The 23477-nt window shown below is 42.0% G+C and overlaps 1 protein-coding gene across 1 annotated transcript in view; it reads left to right on the forward strand.

Annotated features, from left to right (window-relative positions):
* LOC142702663 (LIM homeobox transcription factor 1-alpha-like) overlaps window positions 1–23477 on the forward strand; it is a 46668-nt gene that overhangs the window by 17202 nt on the left and 5989 nt on the right. Inside the window, exons 4-8 of the mRNA XM_075848193.1 lie at window positions 10183–10415; window positions 13495–13646; window positions 13938–14015; window positions 17015–17132; window positions 18628–18780. Of these exons, the coding sequence (XP_075704308.1) occupies window positions 10183–10415; window positions 13495–13646; window positions 13938–14015; window positions 17015–17132; window positions 18628–18780 (734 nt within the window). The remainder of the gene's footprint in view (window positions 1–10182; window positions 10416–13494; window positions 13647–13937; window positions 14016–17014; window positions 17133–18627; window positions 18781–23477) is intronic.

Below are 23477 nucleotides of genomic sequence, written 5' to 3' on the forward strand. Positions count from 1 at the left end.
CCTTGTGGTCTACAAGTCAGAGTGCCCGCAGAAAAACTCTTTGCAAAGTGATGGTCAAATTGCTACTAATTTGCAACAAATGTTAGAGATGCAAATCCCAAGTTGGTAACATATCTCACATTTGGTTGGATTGCCCTTTAATCAAACCCTTCTGGGATATGGTGTCTGATGCTATACAAAAGGTCACATCATTACAGTTCCTCCTTAACGCCCCTCTTATCCTCCTCTGGATCCCAACAGACAATTTCACAGTGGCCAAATTATTGATTCCACTCCATTGGAAGTCAACAGAACCTCCAAACTTCAATGAGTAGTTGGGTAGGATGGACTCCATATGTAGGGTGGAGGAGCTCTGGAGCTGGGAACGCAGGAAAGATGCTGACTATCTTAAAGTGTGGACACCATGGCTAACCTTTCGTGCTGCTACTGCCCCATCCCCCCTAGTACTGCCACATAGACCCACTAGTCGCTAGCTTAGATTGGAAGTTCAAAGACCTCGCTGGCCCACCCCTCCCCATTTTTCGACAGGAAGACCTTTTCATCTCATATGCTCTCATACCATACATTTTCATCTGATTTCTCTTAGATGCCCACTTATATGACTTAACAGTCTCATATTGTGATACGGGTACTCTGTAAATAGTTATCCTTGTTTATGACCCAATGCTCTTCATCCTGTAATCTATATGCTTATCGGGAACTGCGACCTGCGTGCCGCACCCTTCCTCCATGTCCTAATGCTCTTTATAAGGATGTTTTCCTTTTGTTTTCTTTTCTCAATAAAAAAAAGAAAGATTTGATAAAATAAAAAAATTACTACTAATTTGGCATCCATTCAAGATCTTCAGAATTCTAGATTAGTTGGACCCCAAAGAAGCAAATCTCCTATTTGTCATTCTTTTTCAAGGTCCAGATTAAATAGTTTAGGAGTGTTGGGTTATAACAAACTTTGAAAGGTGAACAAAAAGTATTCGGCACACAATGTGGTAGTTTGAAGAAATCTTGATTGTATTGAAACATGCCAATGACTTAGTGCAACGTTTCGGTCATTATGACCTTCATCAGGCACTGAGTCGTTCGGGCATTCAGAATATCCTGTAGTTGGTGCATGTGTTTCTAATTGCGGCTGGCCCAAGCATACTGGATAATCAGAATGGTACTATTTATGTTTAAAACTATATATCTGTTATAGACAGTGAAATTCTTTTAATATTGCATCCAACAATCCAAAAAGTATCTTACAATCCAGCACTTGTTTCCAGCATAGAGAAACCTTTATTTAATTCTTCTGATTAACCCTTGACGCATTTGAACATATATGGACGTCCAAATCAGTGTCTCACTGGGGTACCCTGGGCCCACTAGAGGAAATGATTCTGAGGGCCCACCTACCACCTTTACAGAATATTTTCACATCCGCTTTTTGTGATTGTACACATAGGACATATCATAAGTAAGAACTAATAGGTTATTTGGGAATCACCGGTAAGAAATAGACCCTACTGGATCCCAAGTCATTTCCAAATGGGGTTGTCTTCCGCTATACCTTCTTAAGACCCATTATTGGGTCAGAATCTGGGCCCACCGGAGGATCCTCTGGTTTTCTGGTGAGTCAGTCCGACCCTGGTCCAAATGCACAGCAGGTTAAAGCATTTGAACATACATGAATATCCAAAGGCTCCCGCGTGCACCACTGAGCCGTCAGCAAGATTACTCGCAACTGACAACCACACTCTCGACGTAACAGCCGGCATCAGGGAAAGCTCTGGTACTGGCTGTTTAGCTACTTAGATCCCACAGTCAAATGAACCAGGGCACCTCAGGAGTTTGACAGAGGATGGGGCTCCCTCTGTCAGCCCATTGCTGTCCCCGAGATCACGGTGGGGCCAATGGGTAACCATGGCTGACGGGGCCTAAGAAAGGGGCCTAGGTTTGTGTCTATTAGGCTGTGTCAGAGGCATTATCACCTAATAGACTGCTTGTCGGGCTAAAAAAGGACTTTCTATTATAGTCCAATAATATAGACTATCTGTTAATCCGACACCTATCAGGTCCTGGGAAAATTTTGCTGAAGAAAATATGATAGAAGATATATATAAAAAAAAGCTAAAAAAATATAAATATGTTGAAAACATCAGGAGTTGTTTAGCAGCTTCAGGACCTGCCGACCCACAGTTTATTTGTATATGGATATCAAGGATATTTCAAGGTGGTCACCTGCTTCACATTCATTGAAAACAGTGCAGTAAAATCCATCTGTGCATGGAAGTTGTTCACCAATGCACCAGAAAATGTATAAAATGTATGAAGTAGAAGCAATAAAAGGTTCTCATCACAATCCAGCCTATGACCACCGTGGGGACATCGGCTTTATTGATGGAAACGATGACCTTTGTTTCATAAAAAACTGCTTGGTTTAACCTCACTTGCACTTTACCTTTATTGTGGGAGGAAGAGGACGTTGGATGCCATAGCAATGAAGACACAATGTGATGTTTGGGCCAGTAGAACCGCAATGATCCAGGGGTTATATGTGAAACAAAGATAGTTAAAGGATTACAAAAAAAATGACTGCTTTCTTCCAGAAAAGGCACCACACCTGTCTCATATTGCTTCTCAGCTACGTTGAAGTGCATGGGACTGAGCTGCAATACCACACATAACCTGTGGACTGGTGTGGCACTGTTTTTGAACGAAAGCAGCCATGTTTTTCTAATCTTGGACAAACCTCTGAACGTCATCCCCGTGAGAGAAATCCATGCGGGACAAAGGGATCATGGTGGGTTTCAGGCTCTGACACAATCATGGGCCCATAATAAAACAGGGCCCTAAAACTCCAGCTTAAGAAAACCCCATGAGATAGATAACATAGATACAGTATAAGAGATAGATACATAGACAGATGATAGGTTCTTGGTTATATTTATTTACTTTATTTAATTAAACCTTATTAACTTTCAATATAGATAGTTCTACATATAGAATTTGAAAATATATATAGAAATTAGATAGATAGATAGATAGATAGATAGATAGATAGATAGATAGATAGAGAGAGAGAGAGAGAGAGAGAGAGATAGATAGATAGATAGATAGATAGATAGATAGATAGATAGATAGATAGATAGATAGATAGATAGATAGATAGATAGATGATAGATTGATAGATAGATAGATAGAGAGAGAGAGAGAGAGAGATAGATAGATAGATAGATAGATAGATAGATAGATAGATAGATAGATAGATAGATAGATAGATAGATAGATAGATAGATAGATAGATAGATAGATAGATAGATAGATAGATAGATAGATAGATGATAGATTGATAGATAGATAGATAGATAGATAGATAGATAGATAGATAGATAGATAGATAGATAGATAGAGAGAGAGAGAGAGAGAGAGAGAGAGAGAGAGAGAGAGAGAGAGAGAGAGAGAGATAGATAGATAGATAGATAGATAGATAGATAGATAGATAGATAGATAGATAGATAGATAGACACACACTAAAGATATTGCTGTCAGGTCCCTGTTAGTGATAATCCTGGAATAATTTCATTGTGTCCTCCTGTTGATACAGGGTTACACAGCAGAGATTTATTATGTGCTGGCTCCGGTAATCCAGACATTATTACATCGCCTTAACTGGATTCCAGCTATATTAAAAAAGAGAGGCTATTCAGGCGCTCCTGACGCTAGCAACGATCCAGAGGCCTCATGGCGTAATGTAGGCTGACATGGTGTTTATTAGCTGGGAGCTGCCTGTGCTGTCTAATTACTGCTGGGAAGCACGGATATCTCACGCTACCTTTCCTTCTTTTAACCACTTTACTGCTGGACAAGTCCTAGAAGACCCCGTGATATTGTGCCAAGTGTTAAACCAAAGATGGACTTGACTATAAGTTATAATTTAGTTAATAGCATTACCCTGGGAGGGAGTATACAGTTTTATTCTACTGAGCATGTGCAAAGGACAAATACGGCATCTGACTTTGTGCAAAGACACCCCTAACTATAGACCTGGTGGACAGAAAACCTGAGCTCATCACAGACAACCCCTTTAATACAGCAGAAATTATAAATATACAAATAAGTCCTTGTTTGGTTTAATATACACTCACCAACATTGATATTGCAACGCCAGGAAGGAAAAGCTTTGGAATTGTGGAAATTAGAGGATCGATAAACAGGTTAATGGTATGCAAACGATAAGAAAATGGAAAAAAATATTCCAAACATCTTGATTTATTCAGTATCGAGTATGAGCGCCACTTGCAGAAATACGCGCACTTACACACCTTGGCATGCTATAATGAGGTTATTAATGGTTGTCCGAGGAATGTTATTCCATGTTGAATGCCCTTAGGCACGCAAATCATCAAGATTGGCGGCCAGCAGCTCCCTTTGCAATTGCCGACCAATGACGTTCCTGATGTGCTCTATAGGAGACAAGTCCAGAGACGCTGCAGGACATAGTAGCATGTTTAGGTCATGCAGGCTGCTCACAGCAGTTGTCCTGTTGAAAACGGCTTCTGGGACACTTTGGAGAAATGGGCGTATGACTGGTTCCATGACAAAATCAATGTAATGCTGAGCTGTTAGTGTACTTGAAATGAAGATTAGAGGGGTCCGACTAACGTACATTATGCCACCCCACACCATAATCCTGGGAGTAGGACCGATGTGACATTCCCTTGTGAAGGCCTCTTCATGGTGTTGCTCACGTGGTCCCCAGACCAATCATTGGCTATCATTGTGTCCGAGACCATAGTGGGACTCATCGCTGAAGAGGATAGACCTCCACTCCAGCCTCCATTGCTGTCTTGCAGTGCACCATGATAGCCTTTGAGAGCGGGGGCGTGTGGTCAATGGAACACCTTAGCTGGACGTCTGGCTCTTAGCCCTATGTTGTGCAAAAGCCTTCTGATTGTTTGCGTCAGCACCGGTTGCCGCCCTAGGCTTGGGATATGACGTCCAATTTCACTTGCAGTACACGCTATTCTTCCAATCAGATGATACGTCCGTGAAGAGGTTCACGCCTCTGCGCACCTCTTGCTGTCATTCCCGTTTGTTGTTGTTCTCCCAACCTCCGGGACACGCAACGTTGAACAGTGCTGACATCTCGGCCTAGGCGCGTAATGATCTACTAGGGTTATAAACCAAGTTCTTTCAGTTCAAGTATTCTGTTCCTCTTAGTCTGCGACAAGTGGCGATGACTGGCACGTCGACGAACAGGAGGCATCGCACAATCATCCCACACCAGATAAAAACTGTATTCAATTTATCCCAATGGCACAAGCTGTCCCGAAAATAGGGTTTCAAATATTGGAATCTATACTGGAGATATGAGAGGTCAAGTAATGACATGAGGCAGAGATTTGTCTGGACTTCCTTCCTCTTGTAAGAACAATCCCTACTTGACAGTTTGTTAACTACAAAGTGTCCCCTTCTTCGTTTCAATAATTTTTATTAGTTTTTGCAAGAAAATAGAACAACAGTATTGCATTCAACATTGCAATATCAGCAGTACAATAAATCATCTCTACATATAAAGCACGAGTTAATACAGTCGTGGTTGGAGAGACGTCATTATATCATAACAAAGTAAAAGAGAACAGAAATAAACCGACAAACAAAGAACATATAAGCCACACATATCACCTGAACAGATCGTCGTGCCCCATGTTGGGGAGACAAGACGATATTATGACCGCATGAACAATCATTTTACATGTTATAATATACACTGGATGACCATGGATTCCATATTAGTGAGAATTTGTGAAACGAGGAGTTACCCAAGGATACGATTTTTTCATAGGCATAGGTCATATTGATTAGTGTAATCAGTTCTCCTAAGAGCGGAGCGGCGGTCTCCTTCCAATGGCGGGTCACCACTAGTTTTGCCATGACCAAGATTTTGCGAATCAAACATCTTAAAGGTAAAGGAATTAAGTCCATATCTAGAGACAGGAGGGCTAACTGAGGGGACTGTGTAATATGACATTTGGAGACTGTGGACACAAGGGCAAAAACCTGAGACCAGTACGGGGTAAGTGTAGGACATGCCCATAGCGTATGATAAAGAGTGCCAGTGTGGCCACAGCTTCTCCAACATAGAGGAGATGATTCAGGGAACATTTTGTGTAATCTATCTGGGGTGTAATACCACCTCAGCGAGGTTTTTATAGCAGCTTCTACATGTTGAATACAGGGTAAGGCTTTGTGGATTAATTTAAACGCAGATACCCAGGCCTCTTCAGAAAAAGAGCAGTTCAAGTCTCTCTCCCAGGTCCGCATGGGATGTGTTTTAGAGAAGAATGAGTGTGGGTGCAGTAGGTTATACACAGGTCTCAGACCCTTGCTACGTTTAGAAAGATACCCAAACATTTTAAAAAGACACACCGTGTCAAAATTATTATAAATCTTGACACAATTTCTAATCTGGAGGTATTTAAAGAAATCTGAAGTAGGAATGGAATATTGAGATGTGAGGTGTTCGAAGCTCACCAAGCCATTATCTTTAAACAGATGAGACGCATTAGTAATACCTTTCAGAGACCATGAAGACAGTAATAGATTTGGAACAATCATTGAAAAAATATCAATGGGGATGTATGACTTTAGTAGTGGGAGTCGTTCAGTAGATGCGTGTTGCAAAAAAGACCAACATTGTAATGTCGCCTGAGTTAGAGGGGATAGTGAGTAAATCGACGGAATGTCCCAGAAGGTCAAAAACAAGGCGGTCTTTAAGCTTAACGGAGATATATATGAGGATTCAATTTGGAGCCAATGAATATCTTGGTCATCATGCCACCAATCTGTAATTTGTGCCACTAGGGTGGCAATATAGTAGCTGTGTATGTTTGGGACACTCCGACCACGTTTTGTCACGAGACCGGATATGTCGGGACACTCTGGGTTTACACCCCGACCAAACAAAGCGGGATAGGGTTATTTGCGCTGCTACGAAGAACTTGGAGGGCAGACTGATTGGGAGAGTGCGGAATAGGTACAATAGTCTGGGTAAAAGAAGCATTTTGTATGCCGCTATTCGTCCTATCCACAACGTGTCATGTTGGAGGAGTCTATCCGATTCTACCTGGATAGCTTGAAGTAGAGGTTCGTAATTAACTTTGTATAGTTCACGGAAGGAGGGTGATATGGTAATGCCTAAGTATTGAATACCATCTACTCTCCAATCAAATGGATATTTAGTTTTCAGAAAGTACAGTGTATCGGGGTCTAAATGTAGGGGTAACATCTGGGATTTCTGGGTGTTCAGCTTATAATAAGAGAGTTTACCAAAGGATTTAATAACATCCATAACTGATTCAAGTGAACTAACAGGTTGGGAAAGGGACAAGATAATATCATCCGCATATAATGAGATAGTATGCATCCTGTTACCAATTTTTACACCATGAATTAAGCTATGTCTTTTGATGTGCTGAGCCAGGGGCTCCATAGAGAGGATAAAGATTATTGGGGACAGGGCACATCCTTGGCGGGTGCCGTTAGAAATATAAAAATCTCGGGAAAGGAAGTGTCCCCTTCTTGATACCCACAGCTGCTCCCTGTGGGGAAACCTGCTAGTAAGTGTTCAGTTTCCCTGCAGCACCATCACAGGTGAAACTAAGCATTACACAGTGTCCTAGTAGACCCATAGGTGTCTAACCGCTGGGTCTTTGACTGCAGGTAATGTGAGTGAAAAACTAATAGGGCCCCAGCTAGGGATTCAGCTATTTGTTGTATGCCCAGCAAGGGTAGGGGTTAATAAGTTTCTTACCTCTGGCTGCTGCTCTTAGCCCCCTCCATCCGGGGGGAGGGTTTATGGTCCTTCTCCTTTCTCCCTCCTTCCTAGTGGATTTAAGGAGCTGTCTTGCGGGTCTCTGCCTCTTTTGGCCGTTACATTGCAATCTCCCTCCCTCCCACCCCTTTTGAAAATTAATGTTCGGTGTTATATAAAAAATAAAAAATAAAAATAGAAAAAAAATTAAAAAAATAATAAATAAATTAATACATTTAAAAAATAAAAAAATAAAATAAAAATAAATAAATACAAAATAAAAAACAATTTGTACTAGCACAGGCATTCGTAGGTGCAGGGTAGCTGGTTTGCCTTGCGGTTAGCAATACTTCAAAGTGGCAGATGGCACTGCCTTCAGAGCGGGGGTTTTTCTACAATTGTATTGGGTGGTATTTTGCACTTTTCTTGTGTTTTACTTATTTATGTTTTGTTCATGGGTGAAATGTTGTTTTGTCGCAGCTGGCGGTTTGGTAAGGTGAATTACCTACATGCCCACCTATGTTGGTAGGCTGGCATACGGATGTTTACCTTAAAAAATGTTAAATTATATTTGTTATATTTATAATAAAAGCTGTGGCCGACCCCGAGTCAACCCACGTTAAAGGAACGTTCATGTTGTCCTGTGTCAATTTACTATTAGGATATCCCTAGCTATGTTATCTAAGGGTTATGGTATGCAGTCATACAAATCAATGCGTTGTCTGTGTAATCCAGAACAGCTCCTCCAGAGTGAGAACCATCCTTTATAACCAATCATCACTCTGGCCAAGAGATGAGGATCCTGAACAGAGGATCCCCCTCTATTAACTCCGTAATAGGGTATATAAAAATGGATTATTTTTTTATACTAGACAAATGATCAGGGTAGAGAAAATGAGTAAAAATTTGTTATTTCATTACAGTCATTCAACTTTACCTTTATTATCAACAATAGGGCACTTGTTTTAGTTAAAAAAAAAAAACAAAACAAAAAAACTTTAGCCTCTTAAGAATTTTTTTTTTTGTAATTTCAAATTAGAAAATGGAAAAAAAAATAATTACTAATGTGGTTTCAAATTACTCTTCACAAGAGTCGAGTCCAAAATTCGACTTTTGGTTATTGCGAAATTCCCTGTGTCCTTCCACAATCCCCAATATTTTTTTGTTAAGGGGCTAAAGATTATCTCAAAAGACTTTTGGCTGTATCATAAATTTGGCGCATCTTGCTAGCCATGTTAGACATTTTTCTCTTTCTGACACCGATCTTGACTGGCGTACTTTATATTAATATTTTGCACAAAAAATTGGCGCACACCGTTAATAAATCTGGTGCATTTCTTAGCCACGTCCTTTTTTCTAGACACTTTTCAAAAATGTTTAGGAAGTTGCAAGGAGTGTCTAAAAGGCACAATAAATTTGGTGTATGTCATGTACGCCACTTTTTTGGCACAATTTTTGCCACAACCATGCCACATTTTGAGAAGTAAATCTCTATATTACCCATCGATTTTTTCCCCCTGTATGCCCCGCCCATTTATATAGGACACACCCCCACACTACAGTATTTAAATCACAAAACTGCATATGACTCTTCATCACAACCCAAAATAAATAGAGAACCCATAAATAAATACAGACAGCAGACCAGATGTGCTAAATACAGACCCCAGACTCCCTAAATACAGATACAATAGCCCAGACCAGACCCCCTAAATAAAAAGAGACCCCAGACTAGACGTGCAGATATTGACCTCTTCTCATTCATGCAGTCCTCTACACTGCTATAGACAACGACCTGACGCCGATCCCGACAGGGAGCACCCGGGGGATTTGCCTGTTCTTCCGGGAGTCCAGATCATCCCCTCTTTTTGGAATGTTCCTGGACATTCCGAGAGAGTTGGCAAATATGAGCTTTGGGATTATCCTAAAACCCACATTATTTATTCAAACCCAAGTAGGTATTTAGGCATATTGGTGTTTTTTTTTTATTTTTCACATGCAGGATTGGACGAAGCCATTGTCAAAAAATACCTTGAGCGGGACAATTTTTAGTCATGTCTTCTTGATGTTTCTTAGAAAGGTTGCCTCTGAATTGTACTACACAACATGGTCCTCATGTTGCCACAGTAAGGTCACATATTGTTAACATGGAGGTGCCATGTTATAGAATTTTCCCCTATAGAGGAGCTCAAATAACTGTGGAGGCCAAACAGTAGTTTGAGCTATCTAGTAGACTGCTGGCAACATAGTATGGCAGCCACATAATAGTGCCCATACAATAGTACCCCCCTTATAGTAGCAGTGATGTGACAATATCAATATCTCAATTCTATGGCTGGCTAAATTTCCAGATATTTTGCTTTCTTCACCTAAATTTTCATATCTTATAGGCTTTTTGCTACCAAATGCAACAGCTGCCTGAAAACGGTCATGCCATCTGAGCTCATCATGCGTGTTCTCAACCATGTGTATCATGTGGCCTGTTTTTACTGCTGCGAGTGTGAGCGAAGACTGGAGCGAGGAGATGAGTTTGTGTTAAAGGAAGGACAGCTGCTGTGTCGCAGCGACTATGAAAGGGAGAGAGAGATGCTTAGCGCCTTCAGCCTGACACCAGCTGGATCCGGTAGGTGGCAGTCCACCAGCATTCAGAACAGTACAGTAAGATGGTCCTGTCACTTACACACAGTGGAGCTGTATGCCAAGTATACTGAGAAATTAAACCTTATTACCGTTCAATAGAGATAGTTCTACATATAGATGTGAAATAGATAGATATGCAATAAAGAAATATATAGACATGAGAGAGATAGAAGATAGATAGATAGATAGATAGATAGATAGATAGATAGATAGATAGATAGATAGATAGATAGATAGATAGATAGATAGATAGATAGATAGATAGATAGATAGATAGATAGATAGATAGATACAGGGGCGTAACTAGGAAAGACTGGGCCCCATAGCAAACTTTTGACTGGGGCCCCCCCTCTGCTGGGTATCACACAACCCCCCCCCCCTTGTAGATAGTGCCTCCCTATAGATTCCACCACACAGCGCCCCCTATAGATAGCACCATACACAGCCCCCTGTAGATAACGCCATACAAACCCCCTGTAGATAACACCATACAGCCCCCTCTGTAGATAACACCATATAAGCCCCCCCCCCCAAAAAAAAACGGCCTATAGTTTGTCCTACAAAAGACATGCATCCCCTATCCACAGGATAGGGGATACATGTGCGATCGCTGGCATTGATAAGGAGAACGGGGGACCGAAAGTCCCCCGAAGTTCTCCATGACTAACCTCGGACTTCCGGCGTCTGCGCAGTTCAATAAAAATGAAAGGAGCGCTGGTCACGCATGCGCACAAGCGCGACCGGCGCTCCATTCATTTCTACGGAGCTGCCGACACAGACCCCGGAAGTCCGAGGTTTGTCATGGAGAACTTAGGGGGGACTTTCGGTCCCCCGTTCTCCTCATCGCTGGGCGTCCCAGCGATCCCACATGTATCCCCTATCCTGTGGATAGGGGATGCATGTCTTTTGTAGGAACAACCCCTTCAGTGGCGTCGCGCTGTAGCAGCCATAGCGGCTGCTAGCGGAGCCTGCGACCATGGGAGGGGGCCGTGCCGGCGGGTGCCACGGGCCCCCTCATGCTGCAGGCCCCGTAGAAGTCGCTACGGCTGCTATAGCGGTAGTTACGCCACTGCGTATAGGTTTGTACGGTGTAAAACTACAGCTCCCAGCATGGCCGGAACAATGCTAAGGATATGCTGGGAGATGCGGTTTCACAAAAAAAAATCATACCACCATCATCTCGCTGCAGATCATACAGTGACTACAATACTGATTAGAGGCAGAATAAACATTTACATTATGTGACTCACCGGTGACGTCTCAGATTCTAGTTCTTTTCTTCTCCCTCCGGTTCAGACATCTATGATGGATTTCTCCCGGCCATGACCCATTTCTGCAGTTTTCCGTTTAGATGTCTTCAGCTTCTCAGTTTTAAAACATTTCTGCACCTGTAAACAAAGTTAAAATTCTCAACACATCTAAATATAACTGTCACACACACACACACACACACACACACCGTGCCCCCTGTAGATAGTGCCCACATATGGACTCCAGAGCTGCAAGGCAATAGCGCTAACCACTGAGCCACCATGCTGCCCTACATATAGCTTCCCCTATAGTTAGTGCTCCACGTATAGCCCACCTCTGTAGATAGTGTCTCACATATAGCTCCCCCTCTATATAGTGTCCCACATATAGCCCACCCCTGTAGACTGTGCACTACATATAGCCACCCTGTTGTTAGTGCCCCACAGGTATCCCACCCCTGTATATAGTGTCCCCCACATAGCCCACCCCTATAGAAAGTACCCTAAAAAATAGCTCCCCTATAGATAGTGCTCTACATATAGCCCACCCTTGTATAGTGTCTCACATATACTGCCCCACATATAGACCCCCCTGTAGATAGTGGCCCACATCCCCACATACAGACCTCCCCTGTAGCTAGTGCCCCACATATAGAGCCCCCCCCTGTATATAGTGGCCCACATATAGACCCCCGCTGTATATAATGGCCCCCATATAGAGCCCCCAGTATATAATGGCCCACATATAGAGCCCCCTGTATATAGTGGCCCACACCCCCACATATAGACCCCCCTGTAGCTACTGCCCCACATATAGACCCCCCTATATATAATAGCCCACATAAAGACGACCCCCCCCATTATAGATAATGCCATTCACATTTTTGAAGAAAAAAATAAATAAATTGCCATACTCACATGATCCCGTTCCCACGCTGTTCACTGGCGATGCAGACATGCTCTCTTCTGAGCATGTCTGCAGGAGCTGAACGAGCGTCCTCCAATGACGCTGATTGGCGGGGCAGAATGACTTGCCCCGCCAATCAGCACCTTCCAAGCATGGAAGCGGCGCGATGATGTCATCGCGCCGCTAGCCAATCAGTGTCATTGTAAGGCACTGGATGGTCAGGCACGGAACATGCCCGGCCATTCAGTGCTAACACATGTATTTGGCTGCCGCTAGCACTGGGGCCCCCTCCGGTGCTAGCGACACCTACAGGCATGATGAGAGGGCCTGTGTAAGGCTCGGCGGCGCGGGCCCCACAGTAGCGGCGCTACCGCTGTAGCAGCCATAACGGCTGCTAGCGGCGCCACCGGGCATTTGGGTGGGCGTGTCGGCTGGCGGCACGGGCCCCCTCAAGCCCCGGGCCCCGTAGCAGCCGCTACTGCTGCTACCGCGGTAGTTACGCCACTGGATAGATAGATAGATAGATAGATAGATAGATAGATAGATAGATAGATAGATAGATAGATAGATAGATAGATAGATAGATAGATAGATAGATAGATAGATAGATAATAGGTAGATAGATAGATAGATAGATAGATAGATAGATAGATAGACAGACAGACAGACAGACAGACAGACAGACAGATAGATAGATAGATAGATAGATAGATAGATAGATAGATAGATAGATAGATAGATAGATAGATAGATAGATAGATAGATAGATATGTACAAATAAAAATCCCCAGTATTAATGAACACTGTTGAAAATCGTCCAGTTACAAAAGATCAGAAAGTAAAACTTGGTATCACCCATTAATATTATGGTTTGTTTTATGAAGTAAAATACTTTCTGCTTTCAGTCAAAAGTGAAGATGAGGATGGAAGTCATGTTAAAGGAAGCGATGAAGCAAAAGACCTTAAACGATCAAAAAGGCCGAGAACAATTCTCACCACACAGCAGCGCAGAGCATTTAAGGCATCATTTGAGGTGTCTTCCAAGCCTTGCAGAAAGGTACTGACCATGAATTCTGTCATATAGTTACAGCAGTCTATTTATTTGGGCTACGTGCTGTCCTTCTGCTGAATCCCTGCGTGACCTGCTAGTCTCCTAGACAGAAACAGCTGAGACTTGTAGTTCAATCACTGAACATTATGGGTGGATTACGCCTTATCCAGCTGCTGTGGAACTACTCCCCCCAGCATCTCTTATTATTCTGTCTATACCAGTCAGGGTATTCTCCAGGGTAACAGTCCTAATCCTCCTTGTACGTGACACCAGCTTGCTTCTTGTTTTCTTCGGCAGGTGAGGGAGACACTGGCAGCAGAGACAGGTCTGACCGTGCGCGTTGTTCAGGTTTGGTTCCAGAACCAGAGAGCTAAGGTACAAACTCTTCTATATCATTAACGGAGCCTCACCTACTGCCAGAAGAAATGGCAGCTTAATCTTCTTGACCAGTCCCAAATGTGCCAATCTTTACAGATTACGTGCAAAGTCTTCCTTCGTGACGACGCGACTCTTCGTCATGTGACCGGCCCCGCTGTACTCTATGTACAAGCAGTAGCGCATAGATTACATAGCGGGGCCGGTCACATGACGAAGAGTCGTGTCGTCATCAAGGAAGACTGTGCCACTAGACTTCCGGTCCCCCGTCGGCGCTATAAAAATCTATTAAAATCTCACAATCAGCGCGACGCGGTACCGGAATGTATATTAGCGCGTGTGCTCACATACGGCAGTGACTACACTGATAATACTTTTCGGTCCCCACATAACCCCTTTAATGTGACAGCTGTATATGGAATAGCCAACCTGCAGGTGGTAGAATGACACTGAGAACCGGTTATTCATGTTCATTTCCATTCTTAACCATATACAAGTAACTATAGGATGCCCGTACATGTAACGGCCATGTGCCAGTAGTGAGCTGCACGGCAAAGTACTTGTTGCGGTTTTGCCATGTGGTTTTTGGACATGTGTTTTTTGAGTGTTATTGTGTGTTTTGGTTATTGGCCATGTTTTCAACGTGCTTCACCTGTACAAGACGCATCGCCAAAAACTGCATGACAAACCGTGGCAAGTTCTTGGTCATGCGGCACACTACCGGCACACAACTGCTACATGTATGGGCACCCGATAAGGAGAAGTCAATACTATCAACCTTATGTGTTTATAAAGATACATTCCAGGTTCTAATTTTGCTTTGGCCACTGTTATATTTTACCATAATGGTCAGATATTATGTTATAGTGTACGGTTTAAATCTCATTCACACAATGCAGCTTCAAAATGCAGATTTTGACGCATGCTGAGTTTTTTTAAACCGACGCATCGCCTATTCCTCATGGTAATACTGTTTTAGCTATGTTTTTCCTTATTGACCTTTATGAGTAAGAAATACTCATGCGCTTCTAGGAGTAACAAGTCGGTTAATTTTCCATAGAAGCAGTTATGGAAATATTTCTTGGAACTGCTTAACTGGTTGCCGACACAGGACGAGTATGCTCGTCCTGAGCGGCGAGCACTTCGCGCATTAGGACGAGCATACTCATCCTGTGTGACAGCCGTCCCTGCACGCGTCTGTGCGCGCGATCGAGAGCGGGGCAACGGCTGTAATACACAGCCACGGCCCCGCTCTGACAGCGGAGAGGAGAGAAACATCTTCTCTCCGCCGTTAACCCTTTGAACGCTGCGATGACAGCTGATCGCGGCGTTCAAGGAGAGGGGACTGCACATTGATCGCGTCACAGTAAATAACTGTGACGCGATCAAAGCCCATAACTCATATGGCCAGACAGCCCAGGGTCCAGTGAAGGACCCCAGGGCTGTCTGAACATATTTCCTGTTGTTAGGGCATACTGAGGTATGCCCATATAGATCTATGCCAGTACATTGCAGTTACAAGATCAAAATCAAAATTATAAATCCCTTTATGGGATTAAAAAAAAAAGTTAAATGAATGTAAAAAAAAAATAATGGTAAATAAATAAATAAAAAGTTAATAAAATACACAGAAATACGAATTTTTTATAATAAATCAACTTTTTAAAATATAAGTCCCAAAACATGAAATAATATAGACATATTTGGTATCGCCACGACCGTAACAACCTGTACTACAAATGTATACCATTCTTTATGATGATCGGTGTATGGTGTAAAAAAAAAAATATTAAAACTGCTGCACAACTGCTTTTTCTCTGCATTTTAATCTAATTAAAAATTTATAGAAATTAAACGATAATGTATTTGTACGAAAAAATGGTACGTACATAAAGTACAACTCGTCCCGCAAAAAACAAAGTCTCATACAACTACGTCGTACAAAAAATAAAAGCGTTATGAGCGTCAGGATGCAAAGAGGGAAATGTAAAAAAAATTGCTCTGTCCTCAAGGCCAAAATTGGCCGTGTCCTTAAGGGGTTAAAGGGGTTGTCCCGGAATTAATGGAAAACAAGTTAAACATACATATGCATGGCAAACTCTTTCCAACAAAGCGAGAACTAGTCCTGTATTTTACATGGATCAAGAGATATACCCATTCATTGCTCCAATTGCTCTGCTAGATTTTCTTCAGGTTGGTGGTTCAGGGGGCGTGTCTTTTCTGCTACAGCTCCTCCCCCTTCCTGTGATAGATCGCATAGGCAGATCGTTCACTGCCTTTGCATCCTCTATAGGAAAAGCTTTACAAATGCCCCCCATTACATGTTTTTCTAGAGGGAGAGCCCAGCCGTATATAACTAAAGAAGAGGGAGAGCCTCTAGTTTACACACAGTGAGGGGAGAGCCCCACACTGTATGTAAGTGGTGCTGTGTGCAGGGTCTCTCCTCATCTAAGCAAACTGCGGCTCTCTTGTTTCTTACTGTTTAAGTCCCTATCCACACTACAAGCTGTTTCTGAATAAAAGCTACTTCTACGCTTCTTTACTGACAAGCGGAAAATACATTTTGTATAGGCTGGTGGCAGCTGAAGACTGGAACTGAGCATGTTCGTCCTCCCTCATTCAAGTCAGTAGGAGGACGTGCACATTTCTATACAGACTGAACACCAGGGGGAGCCATTATAATGAAGTAAAGGGAGTATCTCGCAACTGGAGTATATTTGTAACTTAAGGTAAATGACAGAATAGTGCAATAATAATACTGGGACAACCCTCTTTAAGTGAAAGCTGCTGCAAAATCGTGCAAACCTCAAGTATTTAACACTTTATTACGACTCCGTACTACTCGGAGGGCTGAAATAAGGACAAGTGCATGAAACCTTAGTGAACTATTCCAGCTCTGAAAGTGCAGTGGTTTCCTGTTGCAGCAAAACCGGTACAGTCATACCCTAATAGTCCATAGCTTCTTCTCCTAGCAATCCTAACAGTCCTATATTATCTAGATGAAGAAAATAGCCCGGAGGCAACAGCAGCAAGACCACGAGCAGTTGGCAACACAGCGTCTTGGCTCTGTCTGTGGGAACCGTGGAAGTAGTAGACAGAGTAATGATGACAGTGAAGGTGAGTGGACTACTGATGATCACATATTAAGTCCCTACACAGTCAGCGCTGACTGAACGGTGCCAGACTATGTGGTTACACACCCCATTAAAAGGAAATTAAACCTTCAAAAAACTTCTGACATGTCATAGATTAATTGGTGGGGGTCTGAGCACTGAGATCCCCAACGATCACTAAAACGAAGAGGCAGAAGCGCACTGGTGGGCGCTGAGCTGCTTAGTTTCTGAACAGCTTTTCTCAGAAAGGCGAGCAATTGGTGTGCTGACTCAATAGACAGTCTATGAGCCCGTACATCAATTGCTCGGCTTTCCGAGAAAAGCCGATCAGAAACAAAGCGGCTCAACGCTCCCCCCTGAGCACTTCTGGCACTTTGTTTTAACCATCGGTAGGAGACTCAGTGCTCAGACACCCATCAATCAATCAATCTATGACATGTCAGAAGTTTTTTGAAAGTTTTAACAAGGGTCAGCTGTCAAATAATTCATACATTTCCAAGAGGAATAACAGAGGAACAGCACAATGTAGAGTTGTTTCTGAATAATTTTATGGGGACGTGTAAAGAGAGCGGCTCTGTCACCAGTTTAATACTTCCCTATCTTCTACTTAATCTAATAAACGTTTTGATGCTGATAACTACTGTGTTGTTGTATTATTTTTTTTAAAATGTTTATTATTTATTATTTATATATTATTTATTTAAATGTTTATTATTTATTATTTACAAAGTTCTGTTTCCCGTTTCACCATGTGGTCGTTGTAAAGAAAAGTGTATGACGCTGACCAATCAGCGTCATACACTTTCTCTTCATTCATGCCCAGCTTTATTCACAGCACAGCGTGATCTCGCGAGATCACACTGTGACGTCACTTACTCCCGCAGTTCCCTCACCGGAGCGGCAGAAGAATGATCAGACATCGCCTCCAGCCGTGCCAGGACGATTACCCTTCTCAGCAGGAGTCCTGGCACGGCTGGAGGAGATGTCTGGTCATGAATTTGCATAAATCAAAAATTGATCAGAAATTTGTCAATAATAAAAGTTGTTTTTTAAAAAACAGTAGTTCGCTACAAAAAAGCGTTTATTAGATTAGGTAGGAGATAGAGAAGTATTAAACTGGTGACAGCATTCAGTGCCAGGCACTGGTCAGAGCATATCCCTCCTTAAAGGGTAATCCCATCTAAGAAATTGATGGCATATCCACGGGATAGGTTGTTTTCGTAACTCCTATAGGAACCAATAGAGAGACCCCCACTTTGGAGTTAGGTAAGGGGCTCAGAGCTGGGACCCGCATCTATCAGACATTTATGGCATATCCCATGAATATGTTAGCATATCCAGCATGTAAGGGTTGGTCCCCATAGATCTACTATGCCAGGTGAACAACATGTGCGATCTCAAGTGAGGCCCTTATAAAGGATCATGTATCAAAGGACAGGGGGTGTTGCCCATACCAACCAGATTCCAACTTTCATTTTGTATTGTGTTGAATCCTTTAGATGGCAGCAGTGGCATAGAAGGTGTTATGGTGCCCTATTCCAGGATACAACATCAGCCGCTCCTCCCATTGGATCAGCGCGTCTACAACACCGATCTCTACCGGCAGAGTCTTACTCCTCCACAATTGCCTGGTGACCATTTACATCCATATGGTAACTATTGCTTCAGATGCTTTTGAATGTAGTAGAAAATTTGTCACATTGTATATAAAGTTATTTTTATATGCAACATTCACTGAGAGTCCCATATTTTGAGCTACTCAAAGTGGAGAGAGAAGTCGGCAAGAATTACGCACACCTCTTAATAAATTTGGCACATTTAGACCTCTCAGACAGGCAGAAATAAATCTTTCTCCATTTACATCATAAATTTGCACCATTTCCCGTATTTTAATGAATGAATTTCTCCTAAATTATGTCTCCAAATCCACTTTTCTAGTCAAATTTGATGAATGAAGAGAAAAATCACAATAAAATGTAATTAATTTAGCTCAATTTCCGATGTGACTTTTAAACAGTCGCATTTTACGTCTTTTAAGTGAATATAGCTGAGCTGAAATACTACACACAACCTGTAGACAGGTGTGGCAGTTTTTTGAGGAAAGCAGCCATGTTTTATTACAGCCATTTTTTATGCATTTCCATCGTGTTTTTTGACGCGTTTCGTGCATGATTTCTGCATGTTTTTTTGTGTGTAATTAGGACTCCCATATTGACTATGGGAAGTAAGCGCGTTTTCAGGGCATTTTACATGTCAAAGAATTGACCTGACGTGTCTTCTTTTATGCGATGGGTTTTTTAAACATGCACACCTAAAAAAACGTGTTGTATGCACTAACAACACGCTTTCCCATTGATGTCAATGGAAAGCTAAAATCATGCGTTTTTGGTGCGTTTTTCGGGCCATAAAGTGCATCAAATACACGCAGTGTGAACAGGGCCTTATCCTCCGGAACATACATGTAAGTCATGGTGATCTCAAGGTCACAGTTCCTGCTGTAATGGCCGGGATCAAAGAAACTGATACTGGCTGTTAACTCCTTAAATACCGCGGTCATTAGCGACCACAGCATATAAAGACCTTAACAGGGATGGAACTTCTTTTGTCTGCCCATCGGCCCCCGCGACACCTAACAAAGGCCCCTAGGTCTACCATAGCTATTACTTTATACTCCTGTTTATCACGTATAATCCTATTGGCGAGCCTTGTGACCCTTTGTTTTTATTACGCAACCCCATACAACACCCTTGGGATGAAGTAGAACGGAGATTGTGATCCAGACCTTCTCCTCCAACACCAGTGTCTGACCTCACAAATTTTCATCTGGATAAATGAGCAAAAATTCCCACAGACACTCCAAAATCTTGTAGAAAGTCTTCACTGAAGAGTGGAAGCTGTTTTACTGCAAAGGGCGGAACAACTCCATATTAATGTCTATGGATTTATAATGGGATGTCATAAAAGCTGCTATAGGTGTAATGTATAGGTGTCCCAATACTTTTGTCCATATAGTGTATATGCCAATTAGGCCATGTCTCTGATTGCCTGTCAGTAATACTCTGGCAAGTAATAATGCTTTGGAATACTATATATTCCAAAGAATAATACAAGCGATCAAACAATAGCAGCTTCAAGTCCCTTAGTGGGACAAAATAAAAGTTAAGGAAAGTTTAACCCCTTGATGCTGCAGCCAGTTTTTATTTTTATTCTTTCATCTTAATTTTCCCTACCCATCTTCTAAGAGCCATAACTTTTTATTTTTTAGTTGACATAGCCACTTAAGTGCTTGTTCTTTGCGGGGCGGGTTGTATTTTTAATGGCACCGTTTAATGTACCATATAATGTACTGAAAAATATTGTTTTGTTAGGTGGAATGGAAAAAATATAGCAATTCCGGCATAGTTTTTTTACGTTTTTACTTTATGGCGTTCACTGTGCAGAAAAAATTAGATGTTATCTATATTCTGCGGGTGCTTTTTTATGTTTTACTGCTTTTACATAATAAAGAAAATGGTCGAAGCCTTCGATTTAGAATGTTCATCTGTTTTCCCTTAGTCTCGACAGCAGCACAATGATGGGGATTCCTCCACTCTGCGGGCTGATAGGACAGAAGGAACTTTTAACCGCTTCCCGACATTTGACGTATCCATACGCCAAAGTCGGGTAGGGGAAGTATGGAACGGGCTCACGGAGTGAACCCGCTCCATACGATGCGGGTGTCGGCTGTTTGTTACAGCCGACACTTCAGAGTAACGAGCGGCATGGACTTAATAGATGCCTGTCAGAATCGCGATATACTGCAATACATTAGTATTGCAGTATATCGTGCAAGCGATCTAACGATCGTTGGTTGAAGTCCCCTAGGGGGACTAATGAAAAAGGAAAAATTAGTTAAATAAAGTTTTTTTTTTGTGTAAAAAAAATGTTTAAAAATTAAAAGTTAAAAAAAACCCCCTTTTCCCATTTTTGCCCTAGAGCATATATATATATATATATATATATATATATATATATACAAAAAAAATAAAATAAACATAATTGGTATTGCCGCGTCCGTAAAAGTCTGAACTGTTACAATATATCATTATTTAACCCGCATCGTGAACGCCGTAAAAAAAAAATATCTAAACGCCAATATCTCTATTTTTGGTCACCTAATCGCCCACAAAAAATGAAATAAAAAGTGATATAAATGGTATTATTAAAAACTACAGCTTATTCCGCAAAAAATAAGCCCTCATACCACTTAATCCACAGAAAAAAAAAAAAGTTATGGCTCTCGGAATTTGGCGACACAAAATAAATTTTCTTTTTTACACTTAGGTATTTACTTGTAAAAGTAGTAAAATATAGAAAAAACTATATATATTTGGTATCGACGTAATCGTATTGACCCACAGAATAAAGTTAACATGTTGTTTTAATTGCACAGTGAATTCCGTAAAAACGGCGCGCAAGAAACCATGGAGGAATCGCTGTTTTTTTCATTTTCTACCCCACAAATAATTTTTTTCCTGTTTCCTAGTACATTATATGGCAAAATAAATGATGCTACAAAAAACTACAACTCATCCCACAAAAATCAAGCCCTCATAGTATGATATCGACGGAAAAATAAAGGCGTTATGGCTTTTGGAAGGTGGGGAGGAAAAAACGAAAATGAAAATCTGAAAAAGGGCTGCGGCGGGAAGGGGTTAATAGGAGATAACCTATAAAATGGACCCCTAAACTTGTGTATTATATTTTATTCAAAGACAGTCTAAGGAATAGGTAGGAAGCCTTGTGCTGCTTACGGGACAAATAAATAAAACAGACTTACATTCTAAATCGAAGGCTTCCCTTACGTCTCTTACAGCAGCACAATGATGAGGATGTAGCATGTCAAATACAACCCTTCTGCTGAGTAGACTTTACAGTGAACCGGTCACCAGCATTTCACCTATTGAACAATACTCACCCCTCACTGGTCGCTGCTGTCAAAAGCTCATTGGCGTTATCCCCTCTCCTCGATACAATGTCTTGGCGGCCTTGCAGCCCTTGTTGGGGTCTTTCCTAATTGAGGCTGTTCTGTCCAGGTAAATTCGGATCCCCAGTAGATCTTTTCATAATCAGAACTGTCCTAAGATAGGACTGGAAGAGAGACCACCTGATGGATGTTAGCAAAAGAAGGAACTTTGAGCCTAAAGGATGGAAGGAATCTTAGCAAGAGCTTATCATGTAGAAATACAACTTATGGATCTGAAGAGCCAATGTCTTGAAGCTCGCTCATTCTTTTTGCAGATGTAACTGCTAGGAGGAAGAATACCTTGCGAGAGATGGGCAACCGAACAGTCCTCCAAAGGCTCAATCAGGAGCTCACTTAACTTCTTAAGGACCAAAGGAAAGTCTGAAACTGGTCATAGAACTCGAGGTCTAAGCTTTGAGACTGCTTTGTAAACCTTTTAAGAAGGTGGACCTGGGCATACCCAAATCCCAAAGAAGGTAGACAATACGGCAACCTGGAACTTTAAGGGTTTATGGACTCAAACCCTTTTCAAATCCAAGCTGAAGGAATTCTAAGACTGAAGCAGCAGAAGGAGAATTGGGGGGTAAACTTTGAGCTGTAGATCAATTTAGGAAAATAGATCTAATCCTAGAATAGATCCTATTGGTAGCAGATCCTCTGGACTGTCTCAGTGTGTTTATAAGAGCCTCAGATAATTCCTGGGATCTCAAAAGGGACCTGTCAACCTCCATGCTGTCAATCTCATGCTGTGGAGACTGTGGCCCTTCTGTCTGCCCTGAGACACCAGTTCGTGCCTGAGGGGGCGTACCTAAAGCTGGTCATGGCTCATGGGCATCATCTGAGAGAACCAAACTCTCTTGGGCCAGAAAGGGAATCTTGCAATAAAAGAGGCCTAATCCTGTTGTGCTTTGGACAGCACTCTCTGGATCATCGCTACTGGTGGAAATATGGATGACAGGGGGAAGTCCCATAGAATTGACATGGCATTGACTGCTAAAGGACTATCCTCCCTGTAGAGGAAACAGAAGTTTGGGAGTTTGGCATCCCCACAAGTTTCCATGAGATCCACTACAGCTACTCCCCACTTCAATGTTATCTACTGAAAAATCTCAGAATTCTGAGGCTATTCGCCTGGAACTTTTTAGCCTGTGATTAAACTGTCAGCCAGGACATTGAGGTTTCTTGGCATGTAGATTACAGTCAGGTTCTTGAGGGGACATTCCACCAAATGAAGAATCAACTCAGCCTCTTCCGTTAAGGGGAAATATCTTGTGCCGTCTGCCTATTTGTATACCGCTGTGTTGTTGCCTGTGAGAATCCTTATAGAATTCCCCTCTATCTGAG

Source organism: Rhinoderma darwinii, unplaced genomic scaffold (genome assembly GCF_050947455.1).
Source record: "Rhinoderma darwinii isolate aRhiDar2 unplaced genomic scaffold, aRhiDar2.hap1 Scaffold_240, whole genome shotgun sequence".
In the NCBI taxonomy this organism is placed as follows: Eukaryota; Metazoa; Chordata; class Amphibia; order Anura; family Rhinodermatidae; genus Rhinoderma; species Rhinoderma darwinii.